Source organism: Paramisgurnus dabryanus, chromosome 20 (assembly GCF_030506205.2).
Source record: "Paramisgurnus dabryanus chromosome 20, PD_genome_1.1, whole genome shotgun sequence".
Lineage (NCBI taxonomy): Eukaryota > Metazoa > Chordata > Actinopteri > Cypriniformes > Cobitidae > Paramisgurnus > Paramisgurnus dabryanus.
Genome location: NC_133356.1, coordinates 2970086 through 2986025, shown reverse-complemented (window position 1 = coordinate 2986025; position 15940 = coordinate 2970086). Strand labels below are relative to the sequence as shown.

General features: G+C 35.3%; 1 protein-coding gene across 1 annotated transcript in view; it reads left to right on the top strand.

The window, feature by feature from the left end:
* Window positions 1-10885, top strand: part of loxl4 (lysyl oxidase-like 4) — a 33611-nt gene extending 22726 nt beyond the window's left edge. The window contains exons 12-15 of the mRNA XM_065296037.1: window positions 2402-2517; window positions 2606-2742; window positions 7185-7296; window positions 8352-10885. Of these exons, the coding sequence (XP_065152109.1) occupies window positions 2402-2517; window positions 2606-2742; window positions 7185-7296; window positions 8352-8422 (436 nt within the window). The 3' untranslated portion in view covers window positions 8423-10885. The remainder of the gene's footprint in view (window positions 1-2401; window positions 2518-2605; window positions 2743-7184; window positions 7297-8351) is intronic.
* The last annotated feature ends 5055 nt before the right edge of the window (window positions 10886-15940 follow it).

The window sequence follows — 15940 nt, the reverse complement described above, 5'->3', positions numbered from 1 at the left end:
GCTTGGGTGAGACCATAAGATAAGCATATTTATGATTTTTTTTGCCATTTTCTTAACTATGTCAAGTAAATGTGTCTTTACCATCACATCATCGAATGTAAAAAATAAAACTTAAAAGATAAATCAGTGCTTTTAAAACATTTTGTGGTTTCACATGTAATCTAATTTATCTTGAACTTAATGAGATTTTTACTTGCAAGATGAATTAGTGTCATTTACGCATCTAAATTTCTGATTCATCAATCTACCCTGGCTTGGAATCTAAGCTTATTTTAAGTGAATGTAATATATCAAAACTTTTTAATACATGGTCAGAAATGTATAATTGTAGGATGCTTTGTTATTTATACATAATTTATTGGCAAAATGATGTATTGTGCTAGTAATGACTGTTCTGGTAATGACATTTTTGTCAAAAAACTACCCCTACTAGCTAAGATGATGACTAAGCAAGTGTAGCTAGCTTTCTACATGTAATGCACACCATTTTAACTATTAAAGTGATACAAATATTTCAGAAATGTTTAAAAATACAGAAATACAACACATATGGTAATGACGCATTCTAAGTGTACATGCCCAACACAAAGAATAAAGAGTAGATTTACTTACTTTTCTGGACATCAAGGCATCAGTCTTGCAGCTTGAAATCCATGTGCTCCACTATGTCATTAGGTTACCATGGCTATCAAATAAACTTTTGATGAAAAAACAGTGGGGAAGTCCCTTTATGCAGAGTGTGTCGGTAATGACAGCTAAACCATGGGACAGGTAGAAATTACGCAAAATAAAGTACAAAATGCATATATATATATATATATATATATATATATATATATATATATATATATATATATGCGTTATCTGTGCATGTAGTTTATTAGTTCAAGTAACATTTAATTCATGTGCATATATTTTTTATTAATTTGTGATAAATAATGTTTGAGATATGGCAAGACATGTGAAAACTCTGGTGAAGGACAACAACAAAACACAGATATTGTATCACAAAACGCCAATAAAATGTGATAAAATTATTAGTCAGAGCATCCATAAAAAAGTCTAGACTTGTTTTTGTTTATACTAATTAATGGTTCTTAAATTTATTAGATTTGATTCGTTTTTAATAGAATTACACCCTGGGGACATAAATAGGCCCGAATTCTGGGAAATACCCAAGTATAAAAAAGCAATAGTGATGCTTTCCTACTGTAAACTCTACCATGGATTGTTTTAATCCATGGTTGGGTAAAATATGAACAAACCCAACCACTGGGTTTAAATTACCTGTACTGACTTTTCAACACATGGTTGGGTCAGATATGGTTATTTGTGACATCACAGTTAAAGTCCCCATGAAATTAAAATTAAACTTTTTTCCTTTTAGTATATTATGTTAGGCTTAAGAATAAATATAAAGTGAAAAAATTTCATACAGAAGATATAAGCATTCAAAACCTACAGTTTGGCACGTGCACAAAAAAGTCTCAAATGTTTATGACATCACCCTACACTTCAACTTCTCATCAAATTTCCTGTCCAATTAAATGCTCTTTGGATGCAGTATGTCTTTGGTGGACTGTGCCATCAATGAAACCCTATTGGTTATTATAAAAAAGGGGGAGGGTCTTCTCGATAATTCTGTTCTGACTTCCTGTTTTAGTTAAAATGAGATCACCACATCAAATAATGCTGCACATTCCAAGGCACTTCAGTGGGCCTTTAAAATCATTATTTGTAATTGACTGTTTTCTACATAAAATCATCCTACATAATGTAAAATATAGGGGTGCGCGGGGAAAAAACTAATGCAGAGTTCGTTGAAACACGGACCGTTTACATTGTTGCGCAGGGTTGAGTGATTTGTTTTTCTCAAATTGTTTTCACGCTGCCAAAAGACGATCTTCCACAAATTTATAGAAAGGTATGATGTTTTTCCATAAAGTTATTAATGAAAGTGTTTTGGTGGCATGTAAGTACATTTTTAAATCATATGTTTTTTTTTTTGGTTTCTGAGTTGGGTGTGTAAGAAACCAAAACCAATGTTATGCCATCTTAATCAGTGTCTTGTTGACTAAAACATAGCATCGTTTTGAAATATGTCTTGAGCTCGGCTTGAAAATATTTTCACCCAGCGGCACTAGAAAACAGCTAACGTTAGCGTTATTCTTGCCGTTGTATTAAATAAGCTACACGCTAATGATTGCTGGCTGCCAACAAAATAAATGTCTCTGTCTTATCAAAAATGGTTTGTCAAAATTTATTTTTGTTCATATCTTTAATATTGATTGAATAAGATTAATTTGAACCAGTGGTTTAATTATCTTTACAGGATTTGCATGACAATACTGAATGAAATGGGATTCATAAGCATAAATTGATTATAATCTTGTTTATTCAGGCATTATCACAGCATTGAAGTCTTCACTCACTATGACCTCTTAACGCTTAATGGAAGTCGTGTGGCTGAGGGACACAAAGCCAGTTTCTGTTTGGAGGACACCTTCTGCCCCGAAGGTAAACCAACAGCGACGTGAAAATCTTAAATGCCCATGATTTGGTTAAATAGATCAAACGCACAAAGCTGTTTTTGTTTTTACATCAGGACTTCACAAACGATATTCATGTTACAATTATGGAGATCAAGGGATTACGGTGGGTTGCTGGGACACCTACCGCCACGATATCGACTGTCAGTGGATCGACATCACGGATGTGAATCCTGGAGACTACATCATGCAGGTGCGTGATCTGAACTTAAAGATATACATTTTTTCTCACAATTCCACAAATAACATCAAATAATGGTGGGATACTCTTTAAGAGTAGATTTCAGGATGTTGTTTAGCCACGTTTTTCTCTGTCATTAACTTCAAAACATCTTAATCACCCAAATCACTGTGGGCACCACAATCTCAGGGCCCTGTTGAATGTTGCATGCAGAGCCAACCATTTGAAAACTGCTTAGAGGCCAATCAAGAGGTCTTTTATACATCCCAGTTTTAAAATATAGGTTGATGCAAAGCTTTGTTTTAATTACAGTGTACCTTCACCATTCGCCTTGACCGTTCTGAAGATTTATTTGCTCAAAGTCTCTGTGACAGATTTGCATGTATTTTAGGAATGTTTGGCAGATGCAAATTACAAACCGGCATCAGGCTGTGGATAAATGGCATGCATGAGAGCTGTAGTGATGCTCTAAGGTCTCCTAGTCTCCATATAAAGCAATGCCAACGTGCCAGCTATCTGATCCCAGTCCATCTGTGGTCGAGTTGGTGTAGTGTAGGAAAGAGTTTGTGAAAATGATCCATCTTTAATTCATGATCTTTTCTTCAGGTTACTTGTCTTTAATGACCAAAAATAACCTGATACTACACTCTTAGGGCCAGATTTACTAAACAAGGCAAATTAGAGCGAGAGCGCAATTCGAAAACAGCGGCCAATGGGAGTCGTAATATCTGCGGGTTATTTACTAAAAAGGTATAAATTAAATAACAATTAAATTGGAGATTTCCAACACAATCTACTAAGAGCAGCGCAAATTAGTTCAGGGTCGCAAATTAGTTCAGGGTCACAAATTAGTTCAGGGTCGCACTCGCAAATAAGCAGAGCTGATGAGGTGCGGGCTGATCTACTAACACCTGATGAGCTTGAGTTCAGCACCACGGACATCTCAGCTGAAATTCGGGGTGTAAAATCCCAGCTAACGAAGCCATAGTAAAGAACTGGAGGACAAAAAGATGAAGGTTTACAAGAAGTTTTGAAACGTCTGGTATTGTGTGACTTCTCCTAGTGACTCCTTTTTTACTTCATCTAGTAAAATAAAAAACATAGCTTGGCAAACAACATTTTTGAATAATATGTTCTTCTGGCATTCCAAATAAATAAATGTTTGGAAAAAAATCCTTTGCCTTGTATCACGTGCTCTCTAATCTCTCCTAAGCCCTCCTCATGCAATAGCAACAATAACTTGCAAAAACAAGACATTAAAACAACAAATACAGTGCAAGCCACCCTCGGGCGGCGCAAGCCATTGAAATGAATGGGTTTTATAGCGCAGCGCACACCGCGACTTAGCTTTAAAAAAGCCGCTTTACCATAATCACGTCGTAATGCTGTTAACGGTCTATAGCCATACTTCACATTCAGGGCCTGAAGTTAACTTTTTTGACCACCAGCCACTGTGGCAGGTGGATTTAGAAATCCACCTGCCACAGAGACTTTTTACCAGCCAGTTTTTTTTTTGCCCGAATAGTGAATTATAACACTGTCTTTATTGTATGAATTAAAAAGATTTTTTTTCAGAGCTACAAAAGTGAATTTCTCTTTGTCTTAGGTTGTTTGATTAACATTAATGACACAGACTTAAGTAGGTTAATTGAGGTTACTGTCTCTTTAAGACCAGCACAGACTGGTTTTTGACTCTATACATACACAAGACATAAAGAAATGTTTTATTAGAAAATGAATACTGTTTAGATAATTTTGTTTATATGTGCCCTGTCAAGAGCAGAAAGATTTTATGTACACATGCTTTTAGGAACGCATCTCTCCGATGTGCCCTATTGAGTCCCCTTAAACCCGCGCACGCACACAGAGACAGAGGGGGCACAAACTGCGCACATAAACGCCGCACATACGTTGTTTTTCATTACTATATTCGCAAAATGTATGTTATATACTACAGTATAAGACACAGTAGCACAACTCTCTTTAAAGTTTACACATCCAAGAGTTCTGATCTGTCACAGCAGAACTACACATCTGTGCAACTGTGATTATACTGTAGTCTATGTCAGCATTGCATTCTCATCCCATCTCACCAACAATTTAATACTTACTCGCACATCCAAACGTAGTCAGAGAAGTGCCTCATCTTCTTTCCAGTCGCATGAACGTTGCGAAACAGCAGTCGCATCCTCTCAATGAATAACTCAATTTGCATCAGTGATATGCGCAGGTTGATAAGAAATGAGCGGGTGCCGGTTACGAGTCATCCAAAAATATTTTAATGATATTCAGGCCGCGGTCAGTCGGTCGAGTTTAAAAACTATTTTGAACAATTACGGGCAGGTTAGTTGAAAATGTCGGTCGGGAGTGGGTTGTTTATACAATGACCCGGCGCATCACTGATTCGCATTGGCTACCCGCCAATTTGGCTGGTAGATTGACAGTGTTACCCGCCAATTGCAAAATCCACCCGCATTTGGCGCGTGGTCGGGTGTTAATTTCATGCCCTGTTCACATTTAAGCTTACGTAATTTAAAACAACGCTAACTTACCTTTGAAATAGCTGAAGACGGCGTGTACGAACATTAAACTTCTTTAAAACAGTGTCCTGTAGATTTGTAAATTCCACCTCAACCTCTAATCTCTGAGTTTGAGCCAGTCTGTGTTTGCATGAAGATGAAGCAGGCGGTGCTGGTTCGTTCTAAATGTTCTAATATCCATATTTTACACGATCCATAAAATGCCACAAAAAAACACGTTGCTAGTATCAAGTCACAAATATGCTAAAGACGTAAGACGGGTGAGACGCGGCAATACAACCAATCAGAGAAACTGGTCTATTTCAATTAAAGAAAACATATATCAACTTTTCCTCATTTGATTATATTACAAGTCATGAAACATTCAATGTTTAATTTATTTTAATTATTCTTGATATATATTAAATTAATAAAAAACTTTTTAGGGGGGCACAACAACCTGTTTGTGGGGGCACTGCCCGCGAATGCCCCCCCTTGACGCCGGCCCTGGCCTTAATGCTTTATGATGCCATAGTAACTGAAAAGGTTCTTTTTGGAACCAAAAATGATTCTTCCATGCAATCCCTTTTAAGCATCTTTATTTTGTAAAGTGTAAGCATTCCCTGCTGGAGGAGCAAAGCGTGCTATGTCCCACCATTAAACACGGTCAATTAGATTCAGAGGAATTTACACCCGCCTGCTGTACAGGCACTTTTCGCTCAGGCATATGGCCGAACAGACCCAGAAGTAGTCCAGAGTACATTCTCATTAAAAACATAAAGCAACAAAAGATAAGAAACTAACATTTTCACATTTAAATGTGCTCAGAAAATAATTTAAGAGCAGCTACTGAGAAAAATGTTTCCATTGTTTTGTGGCAAAAATAAAACAACTGAACAGTCGACTCAGCGTTTCTGTGTTTTCCGTCAGCACTTTAAAACTTTTTAAGCCTAACAGGCACGATCACATCTGCTACAATGATTTTTTACATTCATGTAGAATAGTTTAAGACTCTTTTGAGCCCATGCACGGCTAAACAGCAACTTCTTGTACTAGTAAATGAGTATTTTTCTATTGTATAACTTGAAAATGGAAAGCTTGTTAGGAGGATCTAGTTTGGTTTGATGAGCAAACTGGTTGTATAACATTTCCTTATAGGCGCCATATTCTTGTGTGGAACTGTGAAAGTTTTACAATACTCTGATAAAATAACAGTTTTCTTATATTTTGGCATAGTAAAAATTGACACAGTTTTGTCCAAGTTCCAGGATTAAAGCAAAGTTTATATCAGTACAAGAAAATTTTTTAAAAAGTAATAAATTTTTAGGATGTTGTAAGCTGTTTTGCCCAAAAATTTAAATAATATTTCATTTGATAGACCACTATATGAAGAATTTAGAAGCAAAACCCTCTAAGTGCTTCTGACATGTTTTCTTGTAAATGTTTTATTTATTTTTTAAGTGTTTAAGTTTAGTCATATTACTTTAATGCCAATGAAAAGGTTATTAGTCAGTAATTAAAATGCTTTTTCACAATGTTCACTAACAAATTGAACCGTTTATGTGCATGCAAAAATCTGCCCTTTAAAAGAATCTTCAGTCACTTTTCACTGTCTGAAGGTATACAAAGGCTCAAAATTTCAGTCAATATCCTAATATATTCTGTGAACCTCCTTTAACTGGGTAAAATACTGAATACTTAAATCCGACGTAGACATCGTTGTTCATCCTTTGTGTCTCTGTGCACATAGAGGAATAAATCTGCATTTCTAAAAGACCTGAGGCTTGGATTAAGTTAATTTTAAACAAAAGTATTTAATGAACGTATAATACATGCTAAGAGCATTCGATTTATATTATTATAAAATTTTTAACGGAGGTGGCGTTGTGGCTTTTGCACCTGAGCTCTTCATACATCTTTTGTTTGTTTTGCCAGATCGAGGTCAATCCATCCCTGGACATGGCCGAATCGGACTTTATGAACAACGTCATGCGCTGTCGATGCCGATATGATGGGCACAGAGTTTTTATGTATGGCTGCCATGCAGGTACGACCCCTTTAACAGTGACCGGGTGACATGCACATACATGTTTTTATCTTTTATAATTTGACTTTAACTATTAAATCTTCACCAGGTCTTGACACTTTTTAATTTCTGCTTGCGTTTGACTAGCTTTGTACGATGCATGATTTAAGCCTTGTTGCTATTTTCGGTTTGCAATGACTTTTAAAGTTTGATATTTCATCCCAGTCACGCGAAATTACATACCTATAGTAACGTAATTCTTTGATTCTTTTTCGTGTTACTGTCACGAATTTCTGTTTGTGTCATTGTCACGTATTGGTTACTCAACTGTTTTCCTCAACTGTCAACCTATTTTCTTACAATCATCGCTTTGGTTTAGGGTTAGATTTACATAAAATGACATCCTAACCCAAACCCAACTCTAACCCTAACGCCAGGCAACAATGGTTTAAAATTTAGAAAATGTCATTAAAAAAAAAAAAAAAATAGTATAAGCCAGTACTTAATGTGACATCCTAACGCAAACACCAAATCTAACCGAAGCGAAAATGGTTTGAAAATAGGAAAAAGCAGTTGAGTAACAAATAAGTACCGAGCCCCTAAGGTGACATTGGAGTAAAAAAAAATAAAGTTTAGTTTCATGTGCTCACGCGAAACCTTCATGTGCAGAATTATTTAAAAAAGTTTAGTTTCGCGTACGCACATGAAACTTTCGCTTTCACGTGTGCATGCGATAGTTTCACGTGTGCGCGCAAAAGTTTTATGTGTGTGCGCAATAGTTTCATGTGCGCATGCAAAACTAAACTTTATTTTTTTTCACCATGTCCCCTCAGGGGCTCTGTATATACATGAAAATGACACATAAACAGAAATTTGTGATACGATCACGAAAAAACGCAGAAATTCGGGACAGTATCACGAAAAAGAATAAAAAATTACATGACTTTAGGTACATAATTTTGTGAGACTGGGTAGGATATTCATGTACAGCACTTTGGTCTATTTTTATGGTTTGAAAGTGCTTTATAAACAACATTTCAACTGGGTTTAGTGTTTGAATCACTTTGCTTTTACAGGTGATGCCTACAGCGCTGAAATTGAGGATTTATTTGAGCATCAGCGTCAGATCACCAATAACTTCATCTGAGAGAGGTGAGAGGAGAAAATGATCTTCCAGGGCTCCCAGTAAGCGACTCATTGGAAAATAAACTGGGTGATAAAGAGATCATCTTCACTGATCTTAGGACAGTCTACCAATAGCACCACTGAGTGGAAAAGATCTACATAGCTAAACTGTTGTATCTACGGTATTGAACCTACAATGTTTGGAAAACAACTGAAAAATATACTGTTATTAGTATCCATGGGTTAAGAGTTATGGCTGATTCATGCTTCACCAAAAATAAAAACTTGTTGTTGAAGTGTGAATTAGGGCCTTTAGGGACTTTACTTTTAGAGACGATAAGTATTTTAATTGAGTGGATTTTCATTCGAAAAAACATCATAGCTCGAAATGCCTATTGTAACTTTTTTTATTTAATTTCAGTTCATTTTTGGGGGGTTATGCACTTTATTTGACCGTCAGTATTCTGGTATAAATGGGCCAGTCACTTGCATATATCAACACACTTCTGTTTGTTTGTATGTTTGTTTGTTCAATGTTTAGTTATCCGTACCTCCCTTTTCTTTATAATCACTTGCCAATGACTTTCCTAGATCTTAAAGGAGAACAAAGGATGTTGTATATGCTGAGGATTAATTTATTTAATATCTTAATTTTCTAGGTGAGAGTTTTATTAAACGCTTGCTAAATGGTTGAGTGCTTTAAGATAGATGATGATTTGAGATTGAATGAAATATGTTGCCTTAAATGCGATTTACACTTCTTAGTTTTCATTTATAGGCTACTTTTGCGTCATTGTACGATTGACGTGCAATTACACATGCAGATCGCTAGTAGGCAATGTCCACAGGTATGTTACAGTATCAAGGCAAAGAAGACAAAGCTTGTTGTGTACGTTGTTTGAGAAGCATCAGCGGTGATGGAGGTAAATAGACAGCTTAAATATGCTAAATATCGCTCCTCAACTCGTTCCATCATTGTTTATACCATTGCAAGCGGAAATGTGTTTGAGGAAATGCGACACAGATTTTGTTCTGATTGGAGGCCTGGGTAGAACTGATGGGTTGTTACATTTTTGGAGAGATGTACAAAAGTATAAATTGGGTTTTAGTCTAGTGCATACTTTAGATTTAGAAAAACACATAACATTGATGATGCAGTTGTTACAAGGATGCAAACAGTTGTAAAGACAAATCTTACTTTTTTAGTGTAAAGCAGTGATCTTATATATTTTTAAAGTAAAAAAGATACATTATTAAGGTAAGGAAATAACATCTCACTTGTACTGTATAAGAAAAAAAATGATTATTTACTTTTGTAATTATTTAAACAGCTACATAACTTATATAAATAACAGCAGGTATTGTGCATGTTATAAACTGAAATGTGTTTATTTCAAAGTTTGTCGTCTATACACATATTTATACCATAATGCTTGATTTCATAAGCCATTTTGGCTATAATGGTCTTAAAGACTTGTGAATTTTAAGTGAATCTTCTGAGCACTCTCCTTAAAAATAAAGGTGCTTCATGATGTCATACAAGAACCTGAATGGTTCCATGAAGAACCATTAACACCTGAAGAACCTTTTTGTTTCACGAAAGGTTCTTTGTAGAGAAAGATTTGATATTTTAGGACCCTTTGACTAAATGGTTCTTCTATGGCATCACTGTGAGCACTTTTATTTTAAGGGAATAGATTATTTGTATTACTTACAACTTATTTCTGTGTGTAGCACAGCTAATCTCTTGCTATGTCCATACTCTTATTTTTTCTTTATGATATAGAGTTGTTTACCATTTTCAAGTTAACTTATTTTGTGTGCAGTTACTCTTACCATGTTACTCTTGTGTACTCTTGTCATTTTACAGGTGCATTTATTTATGATTTATGACATCATGTTACTGTATGTTCTTAGTTTTTATGTTGCATAAATTCGTTACATAATTTCAAGTAAATGTTTGGGGCTACTTGTGAACTGTCCTGGCATGACATTAAAACTCTTAATGTTTTCTCCGGTCCTTCAACATAACTTGGGCACCCAACTAGTCAACATTTAAAGTGGATCAAAAACCTTTCAGCGAAAATGTCTTAAAATTGAAACCCAATACCTGCTCTTGTCTTAGGACAACTTTGATGAATGTTTTTGATCCGCTTCAAATGTTGACTAGTATATATTAATTCCTGAAACTACAGTGTGCTATAAAACTTTTTGGTTTGTGATGGATGCTACATGAATAAGTCAAACAGCTGACCTTACAGTAAATGTGAATATATATATAATGCTCATCAGGTCTCATTAAGCTGTCTATACTCAGTTTCTCTGCTTGATGTGTCCCATGATCCATTGCACATTGACTAGACTTTATTATTATCAATAAATGTGTGTTTGTGAAAGGTTGATGACTGTGTTTAATTTTTTTGTGGAACAAACAAAATAATAATAATAATAATAATAATGTACTTATTGTGAAAGGTGTTTTCATTTTGACAGAAAGAATTAAAAAGTTTACAAAAATAACTTTGGTTGTTGTAACGCAATAAGTATTTTTATGAGATGGTAAGTTGATATTGATTTGTTTGATTTTGTACAATTTGCTTTTGCCCCTGTGATGTCGTTGGGGAAGGGGTTTCATTATTGTTTTTTATAATAATCCTACGTTTTTGTACGAGCCACTACGAATTCATATAAATTAGCCAACTTGTAACATATATACAAATTTCGGTGAGATCAGGCTGGTTGTTTCAACCCATGGCTTGGTAAGATATAGATATTTAGGTAAATTTTGAGCTAGTTGGGTTTGTCCACATTTTACTCAACCATAGAGTTTAAACAACCTAGCTATTTTAGAGCATATATTATGCACCTGAAATCAAACGTATAAAGTTTTGTTTGTGAGCAGCTGGACTCTTTCTATGCTTTAACCTGCGTATGCATCAGACAGCTGAGAGGCAAACAATTTCTCTCAGACTCCCAACATTGTTATTTTAGTTGCCATCCCATATTCTCTTCATCTTGCTGAAGATGGCAAGCTCAAGGAATGCAATGTCGTCTCATAAGCTTTTCATTATATATGACCCACTTCATAAAGACAATGGATATACTGCTGTCCTGATACTAAACTAGAAAATGATTGTTCAATTCTGCAGGTGCCAGCTGAAGGTCATAATACACATTTAACATGAGATCTGTCCCACTAAAGCATTGCACCCTCATGAGTCAAAGCGTGGGTCTATTGCATTGTGTGTTTTATTTGATCAATACTTACATGAGATTGTATGACAGCTCTATCGTCATCTTTTGTATGCTTTATGATGTTCACTGGGAAACGGCAATACTGCAGTGGAAAGCAATAAAACAAGAAGCTAAGGTCAAAAATACAATGCACTCCGTTTAAGACTTAAAGACCACATCATTTAACATCACTCAGTTATTGTAAGTGTCAGGAGAAGTATAGGAACATATGGATTATACTGTATGGACATGGATTTTTATTGGTTCATGCTGACACAACCAAACAAAACAGATTTAAATCATGGAAAATGGAGACACAGTGGGATCCAAAGGCCTGAGATCATATTGAAAATCTGGGATTCAAATAAAGTGAATGAACAATTTAAAACAAAGAAACGCCATGACATAAAAATCCAATGTGATTGCTCAGAGGTAAAAAATCAACATCACAATCTTTATGAAGAACAGTATAATACATTAATAATTCTCATTTATACGCTGTCAAAAAAACCCCAATATCTAAAAATGGCCCTTAGCTGTTAATGGGACAGAACGCTATATAAATAAAATTGAAATGAATAAAAGTAACAAATATTAAATGTATACATATATGTATTTAAAGGTGCAGTGTGTAAATTTTAGCAGCATCTAGTGGTGAGTTTGCGAATTACAACCAACGGCTCAGTCCACTGCTCACCCCTCGCTTTTTGAAATGTATAGAGAAGCTACAGTAGCCACCACCGGAAAAACATGTCATCGTCGGAGGCAACTTAGTAAAAAAGTTTGTCTGTTAAGGGCTTCTGTAGAAACCAACACATCCTCATCCCATGGCGTCAATATTTGACGCCACTTGACCATGCGTCAATATGTTACGCGGAGGGTATACCCTTCGCGTCATTTTTTGACGAACTGGGGACTTCAATACTATTAGGTATGCGAAATTAAACAGTTGTCGCCTGACTTTGGGGTTAGGGATAGGTTTGGGTAGGGATGTCATTATGTAAATCTAACCCTAAACCGACGCGAAAATGGTAAGAAAATGGTACGAAAATAGGAAAGAGAATGCAACGGACTCAATAGTATTGAAGTCCCCAGTTCGTCAAAAAATTACGCGAAGGGTATACCCTCCGTGTAACATATTGACGCATGGTCAAGTGGCGTCAAATATTGACGCCATGGGGTGAGGATGGGCTGGTAGAAACATGGCGACACAAAATGGCAACTTCCACTTAAGGGGACTCTCGGTGTATGTAGATAAAAACGTCTCATTCTAAGGTAATAAAAACATAACAGCTCATTTTAAAAAGGTCTGTATACACCCCTGATAATATAGTTTTGTATATTATTTTGCATTTCTGTCAAGAGATCCTTCTAAAAATTACACACTGCACCTTTAAATGGTACATATTTAGACAATTTATTAAAGTGTACTGCCCTTTTGGACCAGCTTTGAACTTTTTTAACATTTAAAATAAAATTACATCAATTTATTCTGATTAATAAAAAATAAATGAATATATAAATAAATATTTGCACTTTAAGATCTTTGAAAACACATTCAAGTGAGTTGATTTATTCACACGCAGGTTTTGTGTAATGTGTTTGTGAGTAAACTTCGCAGTTCCACTTTGAAATTTATAGCAAACATCAGAACATATGCATTGCCATGGGAGTATTGCCTGACAATTACAGTTATATATACAGCAGAAAATGAGAGCTGTTAAAATTGCTGATTATAGGGTGGATCGGGACAGAGCTGCTTTTTGCTTTTTTCTGCCCATGCCACAAAGAAGAGCCAGGAAGCTTTCTCTTAAAGCTCTATACAAACCCACACGGTGCAAAGGCTTGTGGGATACTACTGTATATGCAAAGACTCATTTCTGATTACACTATTGACTTAACATTGTTTATATAGAGTGTGTGTTTGCATACATCATCAGAAGATTGATTTAATGTAGGGGCTGCTATAGCCTACAGTAGATTTCTTTAGGTAAAATAAAACTAAAGCGAACTGAAATGATCCTATACTTTATTATAAGGTGACGTGTGTAATGTACAGTATGCAGATGTGGAGTAGTACTGAAAGTAACTATTCAAGAGCTATCATCATCTCCAAGAGCCAGACACTTAACCTCAGGTTATTCAAGAGTGACCAAACTTATGCACTGTCAGTAAAAAATGGCCCCTGGTTCTCACTGGGGCGGTACACTTTAAAAATTACAACAATGCACCTAAAGATTTCATATATTAGTACCTCAAAGCAGTGGCGAGGCTACATAAGGGCACTGGCCCAATCAGATTGACAGCTGGCCCACCCAGTCAGAAGAGACACAAACTATTTTTGTGGGAAAGCAGAAAAAAATCAAGCATACATTTTAATGATCTCTTTAATAATAATCACTCAAATACTATCATTCAGAAATAAATAACCATATATACATGTGCATGTGTTCCTAAACCTTGCAAATGTTCAAAATCTGACTTTTTCCATGTTTAACCCTGGAGAACCCATGGGATAAATGTTAATTGTTGCTAAGAGAAGGGTTCTTGGGTTCTCCATGTTTAAGTACTATAATTGGGTCCTAAGTGCTTCTATAAACCTAGAAAATGTGACAAAGATCAACCCAGTAACTTAGTTTTGGTAAACCATTCCCTGCAAGCATGTGAAAAAATAGCTAATTCAAATTTTGCTCCCCTTGTGATGTCATAATAATACCACTACTTATCTGCATTTTCCAACCACAGCACTGCCATTTAGTGCAGAGATCAGCTCATTTGCATTTTAAAGGACAGACCCAAAAAAACGGCACACCGCTTAATGCTCACACCTATAAGTGACAATTTTAACATGCTATAATAAATTATTTATATGATATTTTGAACTAGAACTTCACATGCGTACTCTGGTGACAACAACGATTTATTTAGATCTTAAAATAGTCTTGTGAAATGTCCCCTTTAAACAATTTAAGCCCAAGAAGATGTTAAAGTGATCTGTTTTCTGTGCGCACAGACGCACACACATACTTAAATGGACACACGCACGGAGACGCACGTTTCAAAAAGCACACAAACACTAAATCTCTCTGCGCTTGACAAGAAACATACACACAAAATTATCTCAAAATACCTCAGTCTTGGCAAGTATTCTCATAAAAAAAGTAAATTAAGTCTTAAAGTAAAAGCAAACAGTTCAGAAAGAAATCAGATGTGTGTCAGGATGTTTCTCTGGTCTTAAAGTGACAGTACCTTTAAAAAATCTGCTTATGTTTGTGTCATTATGTCAATCAAACAACAGAAGACAAAAGAAAAATCACTTTTGCTTTAAAAATATTTGTTAGATTTAATGTATAGAATAAAGAAAGCAGTATTATTATTTATTTTATTGTATTTTTGTTCCTAAATACTATACAGTACTTTATTTGTAACTTTGTTCTTTTCTTTATTCACATGCTTATAAGTTCTTATTTTATTTTCCTTATTTCCTTTTTTTTCTGATCCGAAAATGATTCGATCCATGACCCAAAAAACATAAAGTAATCTGTTTAACCACCACAATATTGTAAAATTATGTCATTTAAGAGTAAAGATTGAGGTCCACTCAGTTTAAAATGTCTGGCCTCGCCACTGCCCTAAAGGGTACATATTGGTACCAAAGAGTGAATGCAAAATCAATTTTAATCAAATGTGTACCTTTATTGAACATAATAGGACCTTTAAAGCCACAGTGACAGCATGGGCCAATTTTTTGACCATTTAATCTGACGTGTATAGTGGAAGCTGATTTAGATTAAAGTATCACAGGCCCGTATCATACAGGGTTTACATCTCAAGTCCAGCTCTTCATCTTTACCACGCTCTCCTTTAAAGTTCTAGGTTTGTTTCTTGAGATGCAAAACTTCATAAAGCTATTTGCTTTCCTGTTTAAACCTAAACTACAGTTATTATAAATGTGTCTCCACCTAGTGGTCATGCATTCAATATTCAAGTTTGAACAGCACCTGTGAGCAAACAGAGATTAAAAATATATTTAATAGTGGCAGGGTTTAAATTAATTCAGGATTTGGCCTTATTTATATCAGGATGTTAAAGTAGTTTTTACAAACATGTGTACATCTTGATACAAAACAATGGCACACTGTAAAAATGTCTGTAGAAATTACAGTATTACTGGGTAATACTGGCAACTAGCTGCCAGTAACTTACTGTAGATTTGACATTTACAGTATGTTATTTACTGGCAACAGTTTGTTCAAAGTTAAATGAACATGAAACATTTTCAGTCTTTATCTTCTAAGTTATTGGC